The sequence below is a fragment of the Scyliorhinus torazame genome, chromosome 6 (assembly GCF_047496885.1).
Source record: "Scyliorhinus torazame isolate Kashiwa2021f chromosome 6, sScyTor2.1, whole genome shotgun sequence".
Classification (NCBI taxonomy): Eukaryota; Metazoa; Chordata; class Chondrichthyes; order Carcharhiniformes; family Scyliorhinidae; genus Scyliorhinus; species Scyliorhinus torazame.
The window spans coordinates 219,162,548-219,186,451 of NC_092712.1; the positions used below are offsets into that span (position 1 = coordinate 219,162,548).

At 46.2% G+C, this 23,904-nt stretch overlaps 1 protein-coding gene across 6 annotated transcripts in view; it reads left to right on the forward strand.

The window, feature by feature from the left end:
* Window positions 1–23,904, forward strand: part of skap2 (src kinase associated phosphoprotein 2) — a 1,200,731-nt gene that overhangs the window by 1,157,309 nt on the left and 19,518 nt on the right. For 4 of the 6 annotated variants that reach the window (XM_072509431.1, XM_072509432.1, XM_072509433.1 and 1 more), the window contains exon 12: window positions 22,706–22,750. The exons of the other annotated variants lie outside the window; for them this stretch is intronic. In XM_072509431.1, the coding sequence (XP_072365532.1) occupies window positions 22,706–22,750 (45 nt within the window). The remainder of the gene's footprint in view (window positions 1–22,705; window positions 22,751–23,904) is intronic. 6 annotated transcript variants of the gene reach the window in all.

Below are 23,904 nucleotides of genomic sequence, written 5' to 3' on the forward strand. Positions count from 1 at the left end.
GTAGATCCGAACCGCAGTACCATCCCACAGCATCTCACGCTCCTGCTTCGCCCAGCTTAATACTTTCTCCTTCATGCAAAACTTATGCAAGCCGCCCTTGGTGGCTCGTTCACTTTGGGCTTCGGCCTTAATGACCGATCAGCTCGGTCTAGCTCGTACAGGGTGGGGTTCTCACCCTCCCCCATCAGCTCCGCCAACTTCTTAGCGAAGTATTGCGTTGGCCTTGGGCCCTCTGTCCCTTCGAGCAAGCCCACAATTCTCAAATTGTGCCGCCTTGAGCGGTTTGCCAAGTCTTCCAGCTTTGCTCGGAGTCCTCTGTTAACCTCCACCACCGTCCGCAGCTCGTCCCCATCGAGGTGACCTGGTCGCTGTGTCGTGTTACGGCCTCCTCCACCTCCTTCATCTTCTCGCCCTGCTCTCTCACCTTGGCCAATGCCTTTGCCACCTCCACCCTGATCAGGTCGATTGCCTCCTCCAACAATGACCTCACCACGACCACCATCTCTTTCCTCAGGATCTCCATGTGCCTCACCAAACGTTTTTCCAGCTCCACCACCATCACCTCGGTCATCTTCTCCACCGTAAGTAATGCGGTCCCGCCTTGCAGTTCGGCTTCCGACATCCTGTCAACACTTTTGCTTTTGCTTGTCTTCTCCTTCGGCGGCGAACCCGTGTTTCCTCCTTTCTTTGACACTGCTTTTTGCATCTTTTAGCGGCTTATTGTTTTTTATCTTCTTTCCTTTCTCCTCTCTCCCCCTTCACCCTCCTGCCCTTCATCAATCTGACATTCTTCTTTTTTGAGAGAAAAAAAAACTTTTACCAAACTTCCATAAATCTTCTTTCTTTCTCCTCTACATTCACCTGGGACCAGGCTTCAACCTTCTTCTTCCTAGGTGGGAGCCATCCGATGTGGAGCACCCTCCCTACGTGGCGTTCGGGCCTGCCACCATGGCCTCTTCGTAGCTCCGCCCCCGTTGCTCCGACCTGCCGGGCCCGGAGCCTCAGCCTCCGCCGCCCGACCCCCGGCGGGGTTCTTCGCCGGCTTTTAAACCGGCCCCGCTGGCTACTCGTGGCGACCCCAAAGGCCGACGATAGTCAGGGAGTGCGTGGGGTCTCGGGGATTTCCCCGAAATCGCCGCAAATCGCGGCCACCGGCAGGAGCTCTTTTTTTTGCGGCCGCCCTGCTCGCCCACCCCACCGGAAGTCCCTGTGTCCCATCTCTGTTGGTCCTTTTTAACTTCCGCCGCCAGACTGGTCAGATTCCACTTGTGGATCCATGTCCAGTCATGGGCAATCTGGATCCCTTGGTAGTGGAATTTTCATTGGCATGCTTGAATGGTAATCCCACCAGCTCTGCCCCTCCCCCTTTCGGGTTCACAAGGAAGATTTCACCCTTTCTTAGGTTAAGCTTCTAGCTCGAGAAGGCTTCAAACTCTCTCAGGAACATCATGATCCCTTCCATGCTGCTTTGTGGGTCCGAGGTATAGAGGAGCAGGTCATCTGCATAGAATGAAACTCTGTGCTCTCTGTCTCTCCTTCGGATTCCCTTCCAGTTTTTCGCCACTCTGAGGACGATTGCCAAAAGCTCAATTGCCAGGGCAAATAGTAGCGAGGATAGCGGGCATCCCTGCCTTGTGCCTCTGCAGCTGGAAGCATTCCGAGCTGCTGGTGTTGGTCCGTGTGTTCATCATGGGGGCGTTGTACAGGAGTTTTACCCAGGAGATGAACCCTGTCCCCAGCCCAAACCACTCTAGTACCTCAATGAGGTGCTTCCACTCAACTCTGTCGAAGGCCTTTTCTGCATTCAGGGAGACGATCACCTCTGGTGTTCTCTCCCCAATTGGGGTCATGATCATGTTTAGCAGTCGCCTGATCTTCGCTGTTAGCTGTCTATCCTTAATAAAGACCACCTCTGGTATTCAGTTCTCCAGTCACCTGGCCAGGATTTTAACGAATATTTTCACATCCACATTGATAACAAAATAGGTCTGTAGGAACTGCATTTGGTCGGGTCTTTCTTGGGTATCAGCGATAAAGTGGCTTGGTCCAGCGTTGGAGGCAGGGTTCCAAGTACCTAGCGAATCTGAAAACATCTCCCGCAAATGTGGGGGGGCAGTGCTAAGCCTGTATTTTTCAAGTCAAATATAGTTTGATTTCTGGCTCTTCTACATTGGAGTCTTTTTTTAAACCATTTTAAGCAGTAAATATAAATTTAACTGCTTATCAGGGGGAAAATAGGTTGCTGAAGGGCACCGCATCACTTAGTTCATTGTCAAAACATTTCTGCTCCAATGAGATGACTTATGAAATGGTGGCCTAAGTTGTATGGAGCATTGAGTGAAACTCTGATGAGCATTTTATTGTGATAGTCCAGTGTGCATGGGAAACATTATCATCCTCTGTTCAGTAAGTAAAATAAAACCTACTTGGGAGTATTGATCTTATTTTCTGCTTGTTCTATTTGCTTTGTTATTCCCTGTGTATATTTGGTGATATACATCAGTTGCCTGGCATTCAAGGAACTGGTTCAGAGCATTGTACATCCAGCTGCACCATCATGTGGTTAAAAATGGAAGTGCTCTTTAACTTGAATACACCTACTGCAATTTACTTTGTTACAATTTCTGCTAGCCACTGGCATACCAAATGCTAACAGTTAATGTCTGCCGTTAAATCAGCATTCGAGTTGATGCAAAGGTTTGTTTGCTGCATATCAACACAAAAGTTGTATAATTCAGGACCTGATTCATGGAAACGTACTGGATTTCACACTGGATACAGCGGCTCAGATCTTGTGTCAGGAATAATAGTGAGGTTAACAGTGGTCAATGTTATGGACTAAATCAGATATTTCCAGAATCAGAAGTTAAATGTAGGAATCTGGAAATTGCAGTCTGACTTTTCTGCTCCAAAAGTTTTGCTACACCACTACTCACTGATAGGCTCAGATTTGAAATCCATGTAGTAGAGTGGAGGTTGCTGTACATGCCCACTAGTTGGTTACCCACATACCAAGCAAAAAAAAAAGTTGTGATTCTTTCAGATGTAAGCAAAATTTTAATAGCATGGTCAGCCTTACATGGCAAAATAAAAAGGCTCTGATCTTGAAAATTTAGTCTTAGAAGTGTGGAGTCTCATCCTTGCATAATTTAATAATTGTAAATTACTTTAATTTAACTTTTTTGTATCTCTCTTTTGCTCAACCCATCTTTGTTTCCTTTTTTTCTGGACATGATTTCATAATTAAATATTCCAATTTTTACATTCTGGTTTAGGTTCCGCTAGCCAATTCTTAACTCCGTTTAAAAAAATGGAAGATTGTGGTCAATTCAGGTGTGAAAACTTTTAAAGCTCACAAAACCAACTCCAGTCCGCCCACTTTCGTATTTAAAAGTGGGACAATGAGAGGGCAGTCCTTTTATTCCTAGAAGGTGGATTAATCAATTAGATTTTTGAAGAAGCTGACTTTAACTGCAGCCAGTTAGGTTTCCAGTCAAACAGGTTGATTTCCACATGGAGAATCTGTTATAGGTAAACTACACAGCTGTGGAGTCAAAGCTGCATAACATGTGGGAAAAGCCAGACTTCAGAACTTTCTGACAACGCCCTTCCCACCACTGCCCATCCCTGTCAAGATTCAGCTTTGCTTGTCTCAGTGAGAATTCTTCAATCCGAATGAGCAACAGGAAAATTACGCAAAATCAAACTTGAGCCATGTTCAGCAGTCACTTGAAGCACACAGCAAGAAAAAGTCCTATTTTCATATTCTGATTGAGGAGTCTTCCCTTGAGATCGCACAGCATCTGTCAAGAATTATTTGATGTAGGCACAAACTCTTAAGTTTAATTTTGCATAATTGTCTTGCTGCTCATTTCTGAGTATGAAATGTCTCTTATTGCTTCCACAATTGAAGGTGGGTGGAGATAATACTTTTATGCCTATTTGTTTGTCCATAAACAATATATCTCAAGAAATAATGGATGGATTTCCCTGAAACTTGGTACACAAATAGAGTATGACCCAAGGAAGAAATGATCAGTTTTTGGTGAAGATCCAGGTCATGAAATGTTTTTAAAGGATCCGTTAATATTAGGAGATAGAGTGAATTGATTTTTTTTTAGCATGTTGTTGGTTGTTTTATTTAGGATGTTGTTGATTGTTGTAGAATGTTCTGGATTGTCTCAGCTACTGTCGTGGAATTTGTCACTGTTGACAAAATGGGTACAGAGTTTTCAGAACAGGTTGTTCGCTGTGGATTGGCCTGAAGCTGCCTCAGTGAGATTGAAGCTGTAAATAAAAATATTTCTTTTTCAGCTTTGTAGTTACAGGGCATCAACCAGATAGGAAAAGCCTCAAGAAGAGCTGTGTAATTGTAATGATGTTGAGTTAACACAGTTTGGTGGAGGTATGCATTTTTCACAAAGGGTGGGAGAATGACTCTGTAAAACATCACCTAGCATAGCTCAGACACCCCACTCTGGCTTGTTGCTCGTTTTAGCCTTAGTTTAATTGCTCTTGTTCTATCACCTTTGCTCTTGAGTCGCCAGATATCTTTCTGATACCGCCACGTGGTTCAAGTCCGAGTAATGATCAATAATCCAACACACTGCTTAGTAAGAGTTAAATCAACGCACATTTATTATATACAGCAGTCAATACTTATACATTAATTCTACTTCTAAGCTACTTCCTACAACTAACAGGCCAATACTTAACTTTGGAAATGGCCCACCAGGTCAGGGAAATGAATGGCCTTTCGTATGGGTTCTGAGCCTGCGGGATTCAAAGCTGGTACAGGTCGATAGTCAGGAGTGCCTATCTCGTAGCGAGCGTTGGAGTAAGACTTATTGTTTCTTGCGGCTGTTGTAGAGGGTCAGCAGAAGGGTCTCGAAGGGTGCGGAGAGGAGAAGAAGGGTCGATTTGAACTTGGCTCCTATTCTTATAGTCCCCAGGGGCTTCCCGCCTCTCAGAGTGGACCTTGTACCTGGTTCCAAGTGATTGGACTTGGTCCCAATCACTTGGTTCGATATTCTCCAATGCTGGAGCGATTCCTTGACTGATGGGCGGTTTCGAGGTGGTCATTCACCTCTCTTTGTGTAAGCTCCTGCTGGCGCCGAAAAGTCTGCGTTGGCTTTGTGTGTCTAATTTGTAGCATATTGTTCCCGGGGATTGCTAATTATTATGCAGATGGCTGGTGTGTTGTTGTGTTGATGACTGCAGGTATCAATTCTGTCTGGCCTCCCCAGAGGCGAATACACAGTTTTGCCTGCAGCTGCGTGTTTGAGTCCTGTTGGCTGATTTTCCCATCAGCCTCTTCCGTTTGCCATTTTAAATCGGGGTTTGGCCATTCTAATCAGGAATTAGCCATCATAACTGGCTACAGGCTTGACAGTCTCTGCTGCAGCTGAAGACTGTGGGATAAGAAGGTTTAGGGTTGCTGGCCTCTGTTTGAGACCATAAGACATAGAAGCAGAACTAGACCACTCGGCCCATCGAGTCTGCTCCGCCATTCAATCGTGGCTGATATTTTTCTCATCCCCATTCTCCTGCCTTCCCCCCATTACCCCTGATCCCCTTATTAATCATCAACCTATTTATCTCTAACTTAAAGACACTCAGTGATTTGGCCTCCACAGCCATCTGTGGCAAAGAATTCAACAGATTCACCACCCTCTGGCTGAAGAAATTCCTCCTCATCTCTGTTTTAAAGGATCGTCCCTTTAGTCTGACATTGTGTCCTCTGGTTCTAGTTTTTCCTACAAGTGGAAACATCCTCTCCACGCCCACTCTATTCAGGCCTTGCAGTATCCTGTAAGTTTCAATAAGGTCCCCTCTCATCCTTCTAAACTCCAACGAGTACAGACCCAGAGTCTTCAACCGTTCCTCATACGACAAGCTGTTCATTCCAGGAATCATTCTTGTGAACCTCCGCTGAACCCTTTTCCGCTGAACCCTTTCCAAGGCCAGCACATCTTTCCTTAGATGTGGGGCCCAAAACTGCTCACAATGCTCCAATACTTTTCTCTTGACTCTCTTCTCAACAAGTTGAACTTTCTGTTTTGCCTTGTCTTTCTAATGCCCCTCTGGACAGTCAGCCTCCAGAGGTTACAGCTGTGGGCATTTGTCTACCAGTTGTTTGCCAGTGCCCACCATATTTATATCTTGGTTGCATGTGTCCTTGTAGCAGAGCTATGGGGCGGGATTCTCCGACCTCCCGCCGGGTCGGAGAATCCCCGGGGGGGGCGGCGTGAATCCCACCCCGCCACTCCAACGCTGGCTGCCATATTCTCCGGCGCCGGTGTGCAGGCGGGGTTTACGAATTGCCGGTCGGGGGCCGTTGGCAGCGGCCCACCCCAGCAATTCTCCAGGCTCCGATGGGCTGAGCGGCCGACCGTTTTCGGCCAGTCCCACCGGCGTGAAATGGACATGGTGGGGGGGGGCCACAGTGGCCTGACCTGCGAACGGGGCCCACCGATCTGCGGGTGGGCCTGTGCCGTGGAGGCACTCTTTCCCTCTGCGCCAGCCTCTGTAGGGCTCTGCCATGGCTGGCGCTGAGAAGAACCCCCCCTGCGCATGCGCAGGAACACGCCGGCGGTTCAGCGCATGCGCGGGACCACGGCGGCCCTTCGCGGCCTAGCCCCCGGAAGTGCGGAGGATTACGCAACTTCCGGGTGTCCTGACGCCGGAGTGGCTCGCGCCGTTCTTGGCACCAGCGTCGGACCATCCCGCCGATTGCGGGAGAATTCCGCCCATGGTGTCTAGCAGGTTGTGAACCAGTGACCAGTTCACCTTTCAGAAGTTCTCCAGGTATACTGCTGTCATCCATCCAGTGAACATGGCCAAGCCAGTACAGATGGCGTCGATGTAATAATGGTATCCTGAGAAACTCAGGTGATCACCTTGAGCCAGAACTTCAGGGAAGCAGCACTCATAGTAGGATTGCCACTCCACTCCTGTTTACATACACTCAAATGCAGCTTCGCCTTTCTGACCAACATTCCACCTCGGGCCAGGTGAGAGAAGTGCATGGCATGGGGTTCCCGAGGCCTTCAGTACAGGGCAGCAGCATTGGGGGAAAGGAAGCCAGTGGCCCCTTTTCACGGCACTAGCGAAAGGAGACCATCAGAGGTTTAGAGTGCAGAGCAATTAAGTTGATCCCATTGTTAGAGGAATAAGCTATGAGGAACAATTTGAGAAAACCAATGGCAGCTCTGTTAGGAATTACAGATTAAGAAAGTGATGGATAAGTTCAAGTGAAATATCAGGAAGCATTTCCTTACATAGAGGGTAATCAGTTAGAAAAGGTAACTGAGAGGGTAGTTGAAACAAGGAAATTGCGAGATGTTATTGTGATAAAAAAGAAGGGTGGAATTCAATAAAATCAAATAGGCTGAAAGACCTTCATCAAAATCTATCTGGAGCATCCAATCTGCCTGTAGGTGCTAAATATTTTCTGAAACTTTTTCTACCCCATATTCTCACGTTTGTGCAATCTTAGACATGCTCATTTGTTCTTTAAGAGCTCCTAGAAATGCAATGGAAGGGCTTTTAAAAAATTAATTTGCTCAAAAGCAAAACCAGCATAAAATTTAGAGATGGACTTGTGTGGAAAAGAGGAAAAGATTGCGTGGGAACTGTGTTACTGAGTACCCTGAGTTGGGGCTGGGCCTTCAATTGCGCAGATTTCTTTGCCACGGCCTTTCACACATAAATCTGACATATGGGCTAGAACTTTCTGACCCTACACGTTGGCAGGATCTTCTGGTCCTGCCAACGGTGCACCCCGTCACAGGTTTCACAGTGGCGATGGGTGCATTCAACAAGAAACCCCGTTGACATGGTGGATCCCTTCCGCCACCGTAAAACATCCAGCGGTTGTGCAGTAAATCCCACCTGTGGTCTTCGAGTCCTAATGATTAGAACACCAAGGTAGCTGTCCTGTTATAAATTGACATAGAGGATGTTCCCTTTATATTTGAAGGCAGATATCTGATATATCCGATATGGCTTTGAACTTTACTAAGTGAACAGCAGATGCTCTGATCTTATGATTGGTATGGTAGGTGCATTTTATTTTGATTTATAAGATCAGAGCATCTGCTGTTCACTTAGTAAAGCTCAAAGCCATATCGGGTATAATCAATTAGTGACTTTCTTTATAAGGTTGGGGAGGAGGTATGCCAGGTCTATTTCTGGTTTAAATAGTTTCAAGGTGATCAATATGCACAACCAAGTCCATCCTCAGTAGCATGCTCAGTAACCTAATATCTGAGCAAAAATGATTTTCAATACAGTAAGTTCAGTTGATGATTGGTTAGGCAACCTGGTTCAGCAATAAAAAAATGAAAGAATATATTTGTCACTGAGGGCAAAGATGATTCCCACTACCTATCACGTCATTCTGCAAACAATGCCTTAAGGAATAGGGTGATCTTAGCTTCTGAAGCAGATGAAAGCTCTATACTGGTTAGCTCCATTATTTTAACTGGTTAAATATCAACATGTCTGAAACGGCACACATTGTCTTGGATGTGTCAATTTATGCCAAACATTCTGGACTGGGATAAGTAGCATGAGTACCAAAAGAGTAACCAATCCGTATCAGGTAAGCAAATGAAATGAAATGAAAATCGCTTATTGTCACAAGTAGGCTTCAAATGAAGTTACTGTGAAAAGCCCCTAGTCGCCACATTCCGGTGCCTGTTCGGGGAGGCTGGTACGGGAATTGAACTGTGCTGCTGGCCTGCCTTGGTCTGCTTTCAAAGCCAGCGATTTAGCCCTGTGCTAAACCAGCCCCTTATTCCCCCACATGCTCCCTGTATTTGCGTGGGTTTCATCCAGGTTCTCCGGTTTCCTCCCACAGTCCAAAGATGTGTAAGTTAGGTGGATTTGTCATGTTAAATTGTCCGATCTATCCTAAAAAAAGTAGGTGGGTTTGTGGGTTACGGGGATAGGGTAGAGATGTGGACTTAAGTAGGGTGCTCTTTCCAAGGGCCGGTGTAGACTCGATGGGTCGAATGGCCTCCTGCACTGTAAATTCTATGAATACCTTCTATGCTGGTAGTCTGGTCAGTTGGCTCATGGAGGTTAATTTATTCTGCACCTGATTTCCGCATAAAATGACGGACAAGATTTCACATTTTGGCATTTTTACATTAACAAACTAAAATTAACAGAGCTAATACTTTCAGCTAAAGAAAAGGTACTTTTGCATTAACTAATATAACCAAAATATGTCTCCAAAACCTTAATGCTTCGAAGGTATGTGTAACTACAGAAACAGTCCCTCAATCATTCAAAGCTTTCTAGTGACTGTTCACTTTACCCCACCAAGCCAGGTTCAAAAGACAGTGGGTGTACCTACACCTCAAGGACTGCAGCGGTTCAAGAAGATAACTTACCACCACCTTTTGATGGGCAACTAAGGATGAGCAATAAATGTTGGCCTAACTAGTGATGCCCACATCCCGTAAATGAATTTTTTAAAATTTCAGTGTCCTTGGACAATCGTACCACATATTTACATTTCTCAGCTTTTTTTGAAGACACAGCGATAGGTTTCCACACACCAGGGGCGAGATTCTCTGACCCCCCGCCGGGTCGGAGAATCGCCGGGGGCTGGCGTGAATCCCGCCCCCGTCGGTTGCCGAATTCTCCGGCACCGGAGATTTGGCGGGGCGGGAATCGCGCCGTGCCAGTTGGCGGGCCCACCCCCCCCCCCCCCCCCCCCCAGCGATTCTCCGGCCCGAATGGGCCGAAGTCCCACTGCTGGAATGCCTGTCCCGCCGACGTGGATTAAACCACCTCTCTTACTGGCGGGACAAAGCGGCGCGGGCGGGCTCCGGGGTCCTGGGTGGGGGGGGGGGGGGCGGCGTGGGGCGATCTGGCCCCGGGGAGTGCCCCCACGGTGGCCTGGCCCGCGATCGGGGCCCACCGATCCGCGGGCGGGCCTGTGCCGTGGGGGCACTCTTTTCCTTCCGCCTTCGCCACGGTCTCCACCATGGCGGAGGTGGAAGAGACTCCCTCCACTGCGCATGCGCGGGGATCCCGTGAGCGTCCGCTGACGCTCCCGCGCATGCGCCGCCCGGCAATGTCATTTCCGCGCCAGCAGGCGGGGCACCAAAGGCCTTTCCCGCCAGCTGGCGGGGTGGAAATCAGTCCGGCTCGGCCCTAGCCCCTCAAGGTTAGGGCTCGGCCGGTCAAGATGCGGAGGATTCCGCACCTTTGGGGCGGCGCAATGCCGGACTGATTTGCGCCGTTTTTGCCACTGGTCGGCGGACATTGCGCCAATTACGGAGAATTTCACCCCTGATGTTCAGTGATGGATGGAAAATAGTGTATTTTCTAATTCAATGTTACCACTCCACTTATTACACTACTTAACTGACTATTCTGCTGCTTAGTGAGTCGCCATTATTGCAAGTGCCTTCTGGTTGCTTACTCAGTGATGCATTGTTTACACACCAATCTACCTGGCAGCATACCAAATACATATTTGTTTTGTCCAGATAAATTGTTAAGGTAAATTGTAATCAGTTAAAGTAAAATTATTTTCACTATATTTTCAATAGATAAGTAGGATTTTTTATGTCATTGTATTAAATAGTTTATATTGTGAACTTTCCAATTTTCACTGTACTCTTGTACCCTCCTCTGAATTGTCAGGAAAGAAGATTTCCATGATGTTGCAAAATATCCTTTTCTTGGGGCAACACAGCGGCACAGTGGTTAGCACTGCTACCTCACAGCACCAGGGACCCGGGTTCGATTCCGACTTCGGGTGACTTGTGTGGAGTTTGCACATTCTTCCCGTGTCTGCGGGTTTCCTCTGGATGCTCCATTTCCTCCCACAGCCCAAAGATGTGCAGGTTAGGTGGCTTGACCATCTAAATTGCCCCTTAGTGTCCAAAGATTAGCTGGGGTTACAAGGATAGGGCAGGGAGTTGGACCTAGGTAGGGTGCTCTTTCAGAGGGTCGGTGTAGACCTGATGGACCGAATGGCCTTCTTCTACACTAGGGATTTTATGATTTCAGAATAAATGTAAAGGATTTTTCTTGGCTTATTTTCCTTTGATTTCAGTGCTGCAATATATTAATGAGTAGACAAGTTACTCAAATATTATGGATTAGTTTTGGAAACTCACTTTCTGACTGTTTCAGAATTTCTCAACACTTAGCAAAAAGTCTGTAATAATTTAACTATCGCTCCATTTTCCACATGTTTGGATAGTTTTTATGTCTGAAAGCTGCATGAACTGAATAGAAGTATCTTCTATGTGAACATTATTTGATTCTGACATTATTTATTTACAACAACCTTTCTTTGTCAAACTATGTGCATCATCGGTATATTTTATTATGTTTTTACTGTTAGCCAGAATCTCATGTTAAATACACAACTTTAGGGAAAACTGGTTACATGCAATAAGATTTATAAATCTGACCCTTTTAGTCTTGGTTTCTATTGGATATAATTAGCAAGCACCTTTTTTCTACCAGAAAACTCTGATTGATGTATGCATTGCTTTTATGGTTCTGTGCATCTATGCATTTTCACCTATGATCTTTCTGTCAATAAATCTAGCTGCTCTGAAATTAAGAAATATTTTTTATATTTATCCCAAAATATATTGTTCAATTTTATTCTGCAAAATAACGTCAGTAAATAGATGTTGCTGACACATTACCTTTTAAGTAAATTGGCATTAGAATCTGCGATTTTATGACATAGGGTAATTATCAAGATATTCCATAATAAATATATTTGGATGTTATAGTGCAAGTGTCCTCTTGTATACATGAAGTGATTGGTTACCAGACCTAATTAAGTTTTCCTTGCAAATAATGAACCAGATTTTGAAAACACTGAATCACGTTGCATTAGTGTAGTCTAATATAAATGTTTCCACCTAAGACATATTGGTGAACTGAATATTTTACTCAGGAATGCAGGAACTTAATTGAGACAAATTTGAGGTAATGCATTTTGGTAGGTCTAACATCAGAGGGGAAATATAAATCATAAATGGCAAAACTCTTAGGAATATAGAAAGTCAGAGAGATCTGGGTGTGCAGATCTACAGATCTAACAACACAAGTGGACAAGATAGTCAAGAAAGCATACGGAATGCTTGCCTTCATTGGATGGGGCATTTAGTATAAAAGCTGGCAAGTTGGTAAGGCTGCACTTCGAACATTGCGCACGCTTCTGGTCGCCACACTACCAGAAGGATGTGGAGGCTTAGGAGAGGGTGCAGAGGAGGTTTACCAGGATGTTGCCTGGTCTAGACGGTGTTAGCTGTGCAGCGAGGCTGAATATACTGTTTTCATTTGAACAATGGAGGTTGAGGGGTGACCTGATAAAGTCTACAAGTTTCTGAGGGATATGGATAGAGTGGATAGACAGGCACTCTTTCCCAGGGTGGAGGGGTCAGTCACCAGGGGGCATTGGTTTCAGGTCCGTGGGGCAAAGTTTAGAGGAGATGTGCAACGCAGGTTTTTACACAGAGGGTGATGAGTGCCTGGAACGCATTGCCAGGGGAGGTTGTGGAAGCAGATACATTAACAGTGTTCAAAAGGCATCTACTCAAATACATGGACAGGATGGGTATAGAGGGAAATGGCACAAGCATGTGCTGAGGGTTTTGGCCAAGGGTGGTATCATGACTGGTACAAACTCAGAGGGCTGAAGGGCCTGTTCCTGTGCTGTATAGTTTTTTTGTTCTTTGAAAACTGTTTTGCCAGCTGATGAACATTTTGGGTGGGATTTCCCTTCCCCACCACTAGTGTTCTGCAGCAGTGGCGGGCAGATCGCCAGTAGCTGGCGGTGGGATCTTCTTGATCCGCCATTGTCAGCAGGGTTTCCCATTGAACACAACCCACGCCACCGCAAACCTGTGGCAGGGGTACGCTGTTGGCAGGGCTGTAAAGTGCTGCCAGCATGAGTGGTCAGGAAATCTCACCCCTTGTATTTGAATAAATATATTTATGCCAATAGGACACATTTGTATATATTATACAAATGACATGCGACTTTTTAAACCCAACTTGGGTATTACATTTTGCTGAAGTACAATAGGGTATATAAAACTGATAGCAATGTGAAAATTACTCTGTTACCCTGTGAAAAAGCAATAAAATTGTTTTAGTGAGGGTGGGAGTGGTAATTGAGGCATTCTACTGCAAAACCCCAAAGAGATGAAACATATGCCTAAGAATGACAAATGTATTGAATTACCTTTTTAATTCTGGCTATTAGTTACTTATAACTTTAAAATGAACAAATAAATAGGGTGGCACGGTGGCTCAGTGGTTAGCACTGCTGCCTCATGATGCCTCGGACCCGGGTTCGATCCCGGACCCGGGTTCGATCCCGGCCCCGGGTAGAGTTTGCACATTCTCCCCATGTCTGCGTGCTTCTCACCCCTACAACCCAAACATGTGCAGGGTAAGTGGATTGGCCACGCTAAATTGCACCTTAATTGGGGGAAAAAATGTTAATGGAAAAATATAGCTTTACAAAGATTACTTTTATTTTTAGGTCATGTTTATCTCTGGGCAATGCTAAAAGTCTGATTAAGTCATTAGCCCTTTTTAGAAGTCATAAATTACTTTTCATCGTTGTACAGAGATGACTGCGAGATGATACTAAGCAATCAGCATTGGTTATGAAAATTCCTTCAATGTTGAATATCTTAATGAGTATGCAATGAAATGTCATACCAGTAGTTAACATGGCAGAAGCTTCTTCGGTAATGAATTAGCCAATATTGAGATCTATTTGACAACCCACAAAGCCCAATTAAATACTTTTTCTGTTGATAATGTTTTTCACTCTGAGTTTAACAAATTAAAATTTCTGTATTTGGGCAAGAGAATGGGGGTGGATTAACCAATTAAATATCGCTTTGTCAAGATTTCATAACATGCTTTACAATCAAAGAGTTACTTTATGGGTACTGTTTGTCTTATATAGTCAAACACAGACAGCAGCCAGTTTAGAGTTTTTTTTAAATTAATTTACGGGATATGGGTGTCACTGGCTAGATCAGCATTAATGTCCATTCCTAATTGCCCTTCAGAAATACAGAAACATAGAAAAAAGGAGCAGGAGGAGGCCATCCGGCCCTTTGAGCCTGCTCCACTGTTTATTATGAACGCAGCTGATAATCCAACTCAGTAACTTAATTCCCTCTCCCCCCCCCCCCCCCATAACCTTTGATCCCCTTCACCCCAAGTGTTATTTCGAACTGCTTCTTGAAAACATACAATGGTTTTGCCTCAATTACTTTCTGTGGTAACAAATTCCACAGGCTCATCACTCTCTGAGTGAAAAATCTCCGTCCTAATTGGTCTACCCTGTATCCTCAGACTGCGACCCTTGGTTCTGGACACCCCCACCATCAGGAACATCCTTCTTGCACCTACCCTTTCTCGTCCTGTTAGAATTTTATAGGTTTCTATAAGATCCCACTTCATTTTTCTGAACTCCAGCGAATACAGCCCTTACTGACTCGATCTCTCCTCATACCTCCGTCCTGCCATCCCAGGAATCAGCATGTTAAACCTTTGCTGCACTCCCTTGAGAGCAAAACATCCTTCCTCAGATAAGGAAACCAAAACTACACACAATATTCTAGGTGTGGCCTCACCAGGGCCCTGTATAATTGCAGCAAGACATCCCTGCTCCTGTATTCTAATCCTCTCGCAGTGAAGGCCAACATACCATTATCTTATTTACTGCCTGTTGCACCTGCATGCTTATCTTCAGTGACTGGTGTACGAGGACATCCAGGTCTTGTTGCATTTTCCCCGCTCCTAATCTATGGACATTCAGATAATAGTCTGCATTCCTGTTTTTGCTATCAAAGTGGATTACCTCACATTTATCCAAATCATACTGCATCTGCCATTCATTTGCCCACTCAGTCAACTTGTCCAGATCACATTGAAAGATCTCTGCATCATCCTCATAGCTCACCCTCCCACCCAACTTTGGGCACAATTTAACGAAAATGAAACAGAGCCCTGTGCCGAGCGCATTTAGCTATGTGTTTCCCGACACAGAAAGCACCAAGAACAACTCCGCTATTAAACGGAACTGTGCTTCGTTTTGGGGCCTTAGCAAGGAATGCCCTACCGAGGCCACAATTAGTCCTACTTCCTGCACTAATGAAGTCAGAGTAGGATCTGTAGACCACCCACCGTGGCCTCCGGACCCCTCCCACAACTCAGCTATAAGGAGGTCATTGAGCCCCCTGCACCCCACCACATAAGGGCAAGGCACCCCTGGTCCCCATCTCTGGCACACTGCCACCTGGCACCATGGCAAGGCATCAGTACCAGGGTGCCCAGGCACCAATCACCCAGGAGCTCTGATCGTCTAGGAGACCGCCCCAAGTGCCATTCCACTTGGTCCCCGTTTGTGGAGCCATGTGCTAAACAGGGCCCTTCCGTTGTCTCCTCAGCGAGGGTATTCGCTCCCGGGCACTGGTTAGATCCAGCGAGTGCATATTCAAGTGTGCCTAACTGCCCACTTACATATGCAAATTTAGGTCCCATCCGTTTTGGGTGATATCCAGGTCACAATGTCTCGCGAGATCCCGTTAGATCTCGCAAGGCATGATTAGCCAGGTAAATCTCACGAGAGTCCTCTCGTGAAATTTACTGGCCACATTGCGTCCCAAGTTTGCAAATTTGGAGATATTGGGCACGATTCTCTGCTCCTGCGCCGTTTCAGAGAATCGCCTGGGTCGCCAAATTTTCCCACGATGCCGGTCCGACGCCCTGGAAGCGGCCAGATCAGCATAATCGCGTTTTGCACGCCGCGGTCCAGTGAATCGCCCGAGACAGCCAAAATGGCGATTCACCGGTACCCCCGCGATTCTCAGTGCCGGATGGGCCGAGCGGCCTGCCCAAAATGACGGGTTCCCCCGTCGCCATCCACACCTGGTCGCTGCCGGCGGGAACAGCGTGGGAACGCTAGGGGGATGGGCTGCGGGGGGGGGGGGGGGGGGGGGATCCTGCACTGGGGGGGGCCTCATATGGTGTCTGGCCGGCGATCGGTGCCCACCGATCGTCGGGCCGGCCTCTCTGAAGGAGGACATCCTTTTTCCGCAGCCCCGCAAGATCCGCCGGACATATTTTGCCGGGGGGACGGCAACCACGCATGCACGGTTGGCGCTGGCCAAAACGCGCATGCGCGGGTGACGCCAGTTATGCGGCGCCGGCCGCGTCATGTATGCGGCGCCAAGGCATGGCGCGCGTAAATGACGCGGCGCCGCTCCTAGCCCATTTTCGGGCCCTGAATCGGTCGGGATAAGGGCCGTTTCGCGCCATCGTGAACACTCTGTCTCCATTTCAGAGAATCGCGCCCATTATCTTTCGCTCCCTCGTTTAAATCATTAATATATATTGTGAAAATCTCAGTCCCTGCAGTACCCCACTAGTTACTGCTTGCCATTTGGAAAAAGGCGTGTTAATTCCTACTATTTGTTTCCTCTCTGCCAACCTGTTTTCTATCCATCTCGATACACTAGTATTGCGAATCTCACGCGCTTAAATTTTACACGCTAATCTCTTACGTGGGACTTTGTTGAAAGCCTTCTGAACGTCCAATTAAACCACATCCACTCGCTCCCCCTCATCAACTGTACTAGTTACATCCTCAAAGATTTCTAGTAGATTTGTCAAGCATGTCTTCCCCCTCATAAATCCATGCTGCCACTGTTCTCTGGGCTCTGCTATAAAATCTTTGATGTGGAGATGCCGGCGTTGGACTGGGGTGAGCACAGTACGAAGTCTTACAACACCAGGTTAAAGTCCAACAGGTTTGTTTCGATGTCACTAGCTTTCGGAGCGCTGCTCCTTCCTCAGGTGAATGAAGAGGTCTGTTCCAGAAACACATATATAGACAAATTCAAAGATGCCAAACAATGCTTGGAATGCGAGCATTAGCAGGTGATTAAATCTTTACAGATCCAGAGATGGGGTAACCCCAGGTTAAAGAGGTGTGAATTGTCTCAAGCCAGGACAGTTGGTAGGATTTCACAGGCCAGATGGTGGGGGATGAATGTAATGTGACATGAATCCCAGGTCCCGGTTGAGGCTGCACTCATGTGTGCGGAACTTGGCTATAAGTTTCTGCTCGGCGATTCTGCGTTGTCGCGGGTCCTGAAGGCCGCCTTGGAGAACGCTTACCCGGAGATCAGAGGCTGAATGCCCTTGACTGCTGAAGTGTTCCCCGACTGGAAGGGAACATTCCTGCCTGGTGATTATTGCGCGATGTCCGTTCATTCGTTGTCGCAGCGTCTGCATGGTCTCGCCAATGTACCACGCTTCGGGACATCCTTTCCTGCAGCGTATGAGGTAGACAACGTTGGCCGAGTCGCACGAGTATGTACTGCATACCTGGTGGGTGGTGTTCTCACGTGTAATAGTGGTATCCATGTCGATGATCTGGCACGTCTTGCAGAGATTTAATCACCTGCTAATGCTCGCATTCCAAGCATTGTTTGGCATCTTTGAATTTGTCTATATATGTGTTTCTGGAACAGACCTCTTCATTCACCTGAGGAAGGAGCAGCGCTCCGAAAGCTAGTGACATCGAAACAAACCTGTTGGATTTTAACCTGGTGTTGTAAGACTTCATAAAATCTTTGATAATGGATTCTAGAACTTTCTCCGCTACCAACATCAGGCTTACTGGTCTATAATTCTTTTTTCTCTCTATCCCTTTTTAAATAGCTAACCTCCAATCTGTAGGAACTGTTCCAGAGTCTATAAATCTTGGAAGATGACCACAAATGTATCCACTATTTCTCGAGCCACTTCCTTAGGTACTCTGGGATGTAGACTATCAGGCCCTGAGGATTTATCAGCCTTCTATCCCATCAATTTCCCAACACCATTTCTCTACTAATATTGATCTCCTTCAGTTCCTTGCTCTCACTAAACCCTGTCTGCCCAATAGTTCTAGTATCTTCTTTGTGTCCTTGTTTATGAAGACATAACAAAGTCTGCAACAAAGCCCTGGAAAGATACATAAATAATAGGGTTGTCGTGGTGCGTGATTTTAACTTTCCCTATATTGACTGGGACACACTTACTGCTGGAGGCGTGGATGGAGCATAATTTGAAAGGAGTGTCCATGAGGGTTTCTTGAAACAATATAGAAATAGCCCAACTCGGGAAGGGGCCATATTCGACCTGGTGCTGGGAAATGGGCTGGCCAGGTGATCAAAGTTTCAGTAGGAGATCATTTAGGGAACAGTGATCATAATTCTGTAAGTTTTATGCTGCTTATGGAAAAGGACAAGAGTGGTCCTCAGGTGAAGGTGTTAGACTGGGGGAAGGCTAATTACAACAGTATTAGGCAGGATCTGGAGAGTGCTGTTTGAGGGAAAATCAACATCCGGCATGTGAAGGCTTTCAAATGTCAGTTGATTAGAATTCAGGACCAGCATGTACCTGTGAGGACGAAAGATACGGGTGGCAAGTATAGGGAACCCTGAATAACGAGGGATATTATGAATCTTGTCAAAAAGAAAAAGGAAGCATTCGTAAGGTTCTAAAAGGCTCAGTACAGAGGAAGCCCTTGAAGAATATAAAGCAAGTAGGAAGGATCTTAAGGTCGGAGTTAGGAAGGCTAAAAGGGGTCATGAAATGTCATTGACAAACAGGATTAAGGAAAATCCTAAGGCGTTTTATACATAGCAGGAGGGTAGCCAGAGAAAGGGTTGGTCCATTCAAGGATATTGGAGGGAATCTATGTATGCAACCAGAGGAAATGGGAGATATACTAAATGAATACTTTGCCTCAGTATTCACCGAAGAGAAGGTCTTGGTGAATGAGGAGTATAGGGTAGAGTGTGTAGATATTTTGAGTCATATTGACATTAATAAAGAGGAGGTGTTGGGCATCTTAAAAAGCATTAAAGTAGATAAGTCCCCAGGGCCTGATGGGATCTACCTGAGAATACTGCAGGAGGCAAGGGAGGAAATTGCTGGGGCCTTGACACTAATCTTTGTATCCTTCTCGGCTACAGGTGAAGTTCCAGAGGACTGTTCCATTGTTTAATAAGGGCAGCAGGGATAATCCAGGAAATTATAGGCCGGTGAGCTTTACGTCAGTGGTAGGGAAACTATTGGAAAAGATTTTTAGAGATAGGATATACTCACATTTGGAAACAGATGGACTTATTAGTGATGGGCAGCATGGTTTTGTGAAGGGGAGGTCATGCTTCACTAATTTGATCAAGTTTTTTGAGGAAGTGACAAAAATGATAGATGAGGGAAAGGCAGTAGATGGACTTCAGTCAGGCCTTTGACAAGATACCTCATGGTAGACTGGTACAAAGGTGAAATCACATGGGATCAGAGGAAAGCTGGCAAGTTGGATACAGAACTGGCTTGGGCACAGAAGACACAGGGTAGCAGTAGAAGGGTGCTTTTCTGAACGGAAGGCTGTGACTAGCGGCATTCCACAGGGATCAGTTCTGTGGCCTTTATTGTTCGTGGTGTATATAAATGATTTGGAAGAAAATGTAGCTGGTCGGATTAGTAAGTTCACAGACGGCACAAAAATTGGTGGAGTTGTAGAAAGTGAAGAGGATTGTCAGAGGATACAGCAGGATATAAACTGGTTGGAGCCTTGGGCGGAGAAATGGCAGATAGAGCTTAATCCGGACAAGTGTGAGGTAATGCACGTTGGAAGGACCAATGCATGTAGGAATTACACAATAAATGGTAGAACTCTTGCGAGTACTGACAGGCAGAGAGATCTGGGCGTACATGCCCAATGATCACTGAAAGTGGCAATGCATGTGGATAAGGTGGTCAAGAAGGCATACGGCATGCTGGCCTTCATCGGTCGGGGCATTGGACATAAAAATTGGCAAGTCATGGTGCAGCAGTACAGGACCTTAGTTAGGCCTCACTTGGAATATTGTGTACAGTTCTGGTCGCCACACTACCAGGAGGATGTGGATGCTTTGGAGAGGGTACAGAAGCGGTTTTCTAGGATGTTGCCTGGTATGGACGGCATTAGCTATGAGAACAGGTGAGATATATTCGGTCTGTTCTCACTGGAACGACGGAGGTTGAGAGGCGACCTGATAGAGGTCTACAAGATTATGAGTGGCATGGGCAGAGTGGATAGTCAGATGCTCTTTCCTCGGGTAGGAGAGTCAAGTACTAGAGGACATAGGTTTAAAGTGTGTGGGGAAAAGTTTAGAACAGATGTGCTAGGCAAGTTTTTTTACACAGAGGGTGGTAAATATATGGAACGCGCTGCCTGGGAAGGTGGTCGGTGCAGGTACAATCGCAGCATTTAAGGGGCATCAAGACAAATATATTAATAGGGCGGGAATGGAAGGATACGGACTCCGTAAGTGCAGACGGTTTTTGTTTGGGCAGGTACCATGGTTGGCGCAGGCTTGGAGGGCCAAAGGGCCTTTTCCTGTGCTGTATTGTTCTTTGTCCTTTGTTCTGTATTTAGTTACTCAGCCATTTCTTTGTTTCCCATTATGAATTCCCCTGTTTCTGACTGAAAGGGACCTACATTTGTCTTCACCAATCTTTTTCTCTTTACGTACCTATAGAAACTTTTACAGTCAGTTTTTATGTTCCCTGCAAGCTTACTCTCATACTCTATTTTTCCCTTCTTAATCGATCCCTTGGTTCTCCTTTACTGAATTCTAAACTGCTCCCAATCTTCAGACTGTTGTTTTTCTTGGCCAATTTGTATGCTTCTTCCTTGGATTGAGTACTATCTCTAATTTTCCTTGTAAGCCATGGTTTGGCCACCTTTCCTGTTTTACTTTTGTGTCAGACAGGAATTAACAATTGTTGCAGTTTCCCCATGCATTCCATGGATGTTTGTAGTTGCCTATCCACAGTCATGCCTTTGAGTAACGTTTCTCAATCGATAATAGCCAACTCGCCTCATATCATCGTAGTTTCCTTTATTAAGATTCAGGACGTAGTCTCAGAATCAACTGCGTCACTCTCCATCTTGATGAAAAATTATATCATGTTATGGTCGCTTATCCCCAAGGGGTCTCGCACAACTAGATCCAATGATTCCATACTCATTACACAGTAACCAGTCTAGGATGGCCTGTTCTCCAGCTGGTTCCTCAATGTATTGGTCCAGAAAAGCATCGCGTATGCACTTCAGGACTTCCTCCTCTATGGTATTGTGACAAATTGGATTTGCCCAATCTATAGGCAGATTAAAATGACCAATAAATACAGATGCTCCTTTATCACATTAGTCTCTAATTTCCCCTTTAATGCCATTCCCAACATTACGGCTACCGTTTGGGGATCTATACGCATCTCCCACTAAAACTTTTTGCCCCTTGGTGTTTCTCAGCTCGACCTGTACAGGTTCCACATCGTAGGAGCTAATATCCTTCCTCACAATTGCGTTAATTTCCTCTTGAACCAGCAATGCAACTTCACCGCCTTTTCCTTTTTGTCTGTTCTTCCCAAATACTGAATACCCCTAGATGTTCAGTTTGCATCCCTGGTCACCCTGCAGCCATGTCTCAGTAATCCCAATTAAGGGGGCAGCACGGTGGCACAGTGGGTAGCACTGCTGCCTCACGGCGCTGGGGTCCCAGGTTCGATCCTGGTCACTCTCCGTGTGAAGTTTGTACATTTTCCTTGTGTTTGTGTTGGGTTTTGCCCCCACAACCCAAAGATTTGCAGGGTAGATGGATTGGCCACACTAAATTGCCCCTTAATTGGAAAATAAATTGGGTATTCTAAATTTATAAAACCAATATAATCCCAATTAAATCAAACCTAATTACATCTATTTGCACGATTCGTTCATCTACTTTATTGTGAATGCTCCGCGCATTACGGCACAAAGCCTTTAGGCTTGTCTTTTTAACATTACTTGTCCCGCTCCCAATATTTTTCACTGTGGCCCTGCTTGAATCTGGTCCTTGGTTTCTCTGCCTATCACTTTTCTTATAACCCTTTCTTACTTTTGTTTTTGTCCTTGGTTCCCCCTCCTCTGACTCCTTGCATAGGTTCCCACCCGCCTGCCTTTTTAGTTTAAACCCTCCCCAGCCACACTAGCAAATACTACCCCAAGGGCATCAGTGCCGGTCCTGCCCACGTGTAACCTGACCAGTTTGTACTGGTCCCCCAGAACTGGTCAAATGCCCAGGAATCTGAAACCCTCCCCCTCACACCATCTCTTCAGCTGTTTCTACTCTGACTTGCATGAGGTACTGATAGTAATCCTGAGATCACTACATTTGAGGTCTGATTTCTCAACATTCTTCCAAACTCCCTATATTCTATGTTTAGGCCCTCATCCCTTTTTTTTTTAAAGCTATGTCATTTGTACCAATGTGTACCATGACCACTGGCTGTTCACTCTCCCCTCCAGAATATCCTGTAACCGCTCTGAGACATCCTTGACCTTAGCACCAGGAAGGCAACAACCTGGAGTTTTGTTTGGGGCCACAAAAACGCCTATCTATTTGTCTTATAATTGAAGGTGAGTTGCGACCTTTAACCTCTGGAGGCCACGTGACGTAGGTACACCCAGAGTGCTGTTAGGGAGGGAGTTCCAGGATTTTGACCCAGCAACAGTAAAGGAATTCCAACTCAGGATGATGAGTGGCTTGGAGGGAAAGTTGGATGTGGTGATGTTCCGATGTGTCTGCTTCCCTTGTCCTTCCAGATGGTCACAGTCGTGGACTTGGAAAGTGCTGCCGAAGGAACCTTGGTGAGTTCCTGCAGAGCATCTTGTAGATTGTACACACTGCTGCCAATGTGCATGGGTGGTAGACAAGTGAATGTTTGTGGAAGGGATGCCAATCAAGCGGGCTACTTTAACCTGGATTGTGTCTAGTTTTTTGAGTGTTCTTGGAGCTGCACTCATCTCGGCCAGTGGTGAGTATCCCATCATATCCTGACTGTGTCTTGTAGATGGTGGACAGGGTTTGGGGAATCAGGAGGTGAGTTACTCGCCATAGAATTCCTAGCCTCAGACCTGCACTTGTAGCCTCTATATGGCTAGTCCAGTTCAGCTTCTGATCAATGGTAACCCCAGGATATTGATAGAGGGGGATACAGTAATAGTAATGCCATTGAATGTCAAGGTGTGATTGTTAGATTCTCTCTTGTTGGAGATGGTGATTGCCTGGACATGTGTGGTGTAAATGCTACTTGCCACTTGCCAGCCCAAGCCTGGACATTTTCCAAGTCTTGCAACATTTGGGCATATGCTGCATCGGTATCTGAGGACTGGGGGGATACGGTGACACAGTGGTTTGCATTGCTGCCTCATAGTGTCAGATTCAATTCCCACCTCGGGTGACTGTGTGGAGTTTGCACATTCTCCCTTTGTCTGCGTGGGTTTCCTTCCGGTGCTCCAGTTTCCTCCCACAGGCCAAGATGTGCAGGTTAGGTGAATTGGCCATGCTAAATTGACTCTCAGCTTCCAAAAGGTTAGGTGGGGTTACGGTGGGGACGTGGGCGTGGGCCTAGGTAGGGTGTCCTTTTGGAGAGTCGGTGCAGACTCGATCGGCCGAATGACTTCCTTCTGCACTGTAGTGATTCCATGACTCGTGAATAATGCTGAACATTGTACAATGAGCAGTCAACTTCCTCACTTCTGGCCTTATGATAGATGGAAGGTCATTGATGAAGCAGCTGAAGGTGCTTGGCCATGGGACACTACCCTGAGGAACTCCTGCAGTGATGTCCTGGAGCTGAGATGATTGACCTCCAATCACAATCATCTTCCTTTGTGCTAGGTATGACTCCAACCAGTGAAGAGTTTTCCCCCTGATTCCCATTGACTCCAATTTTGTTAGGGCTCCCTGATGTCACACTCGGTCAAATGTTGCATTGATGTGAAACACCGTCGCTCCTGCC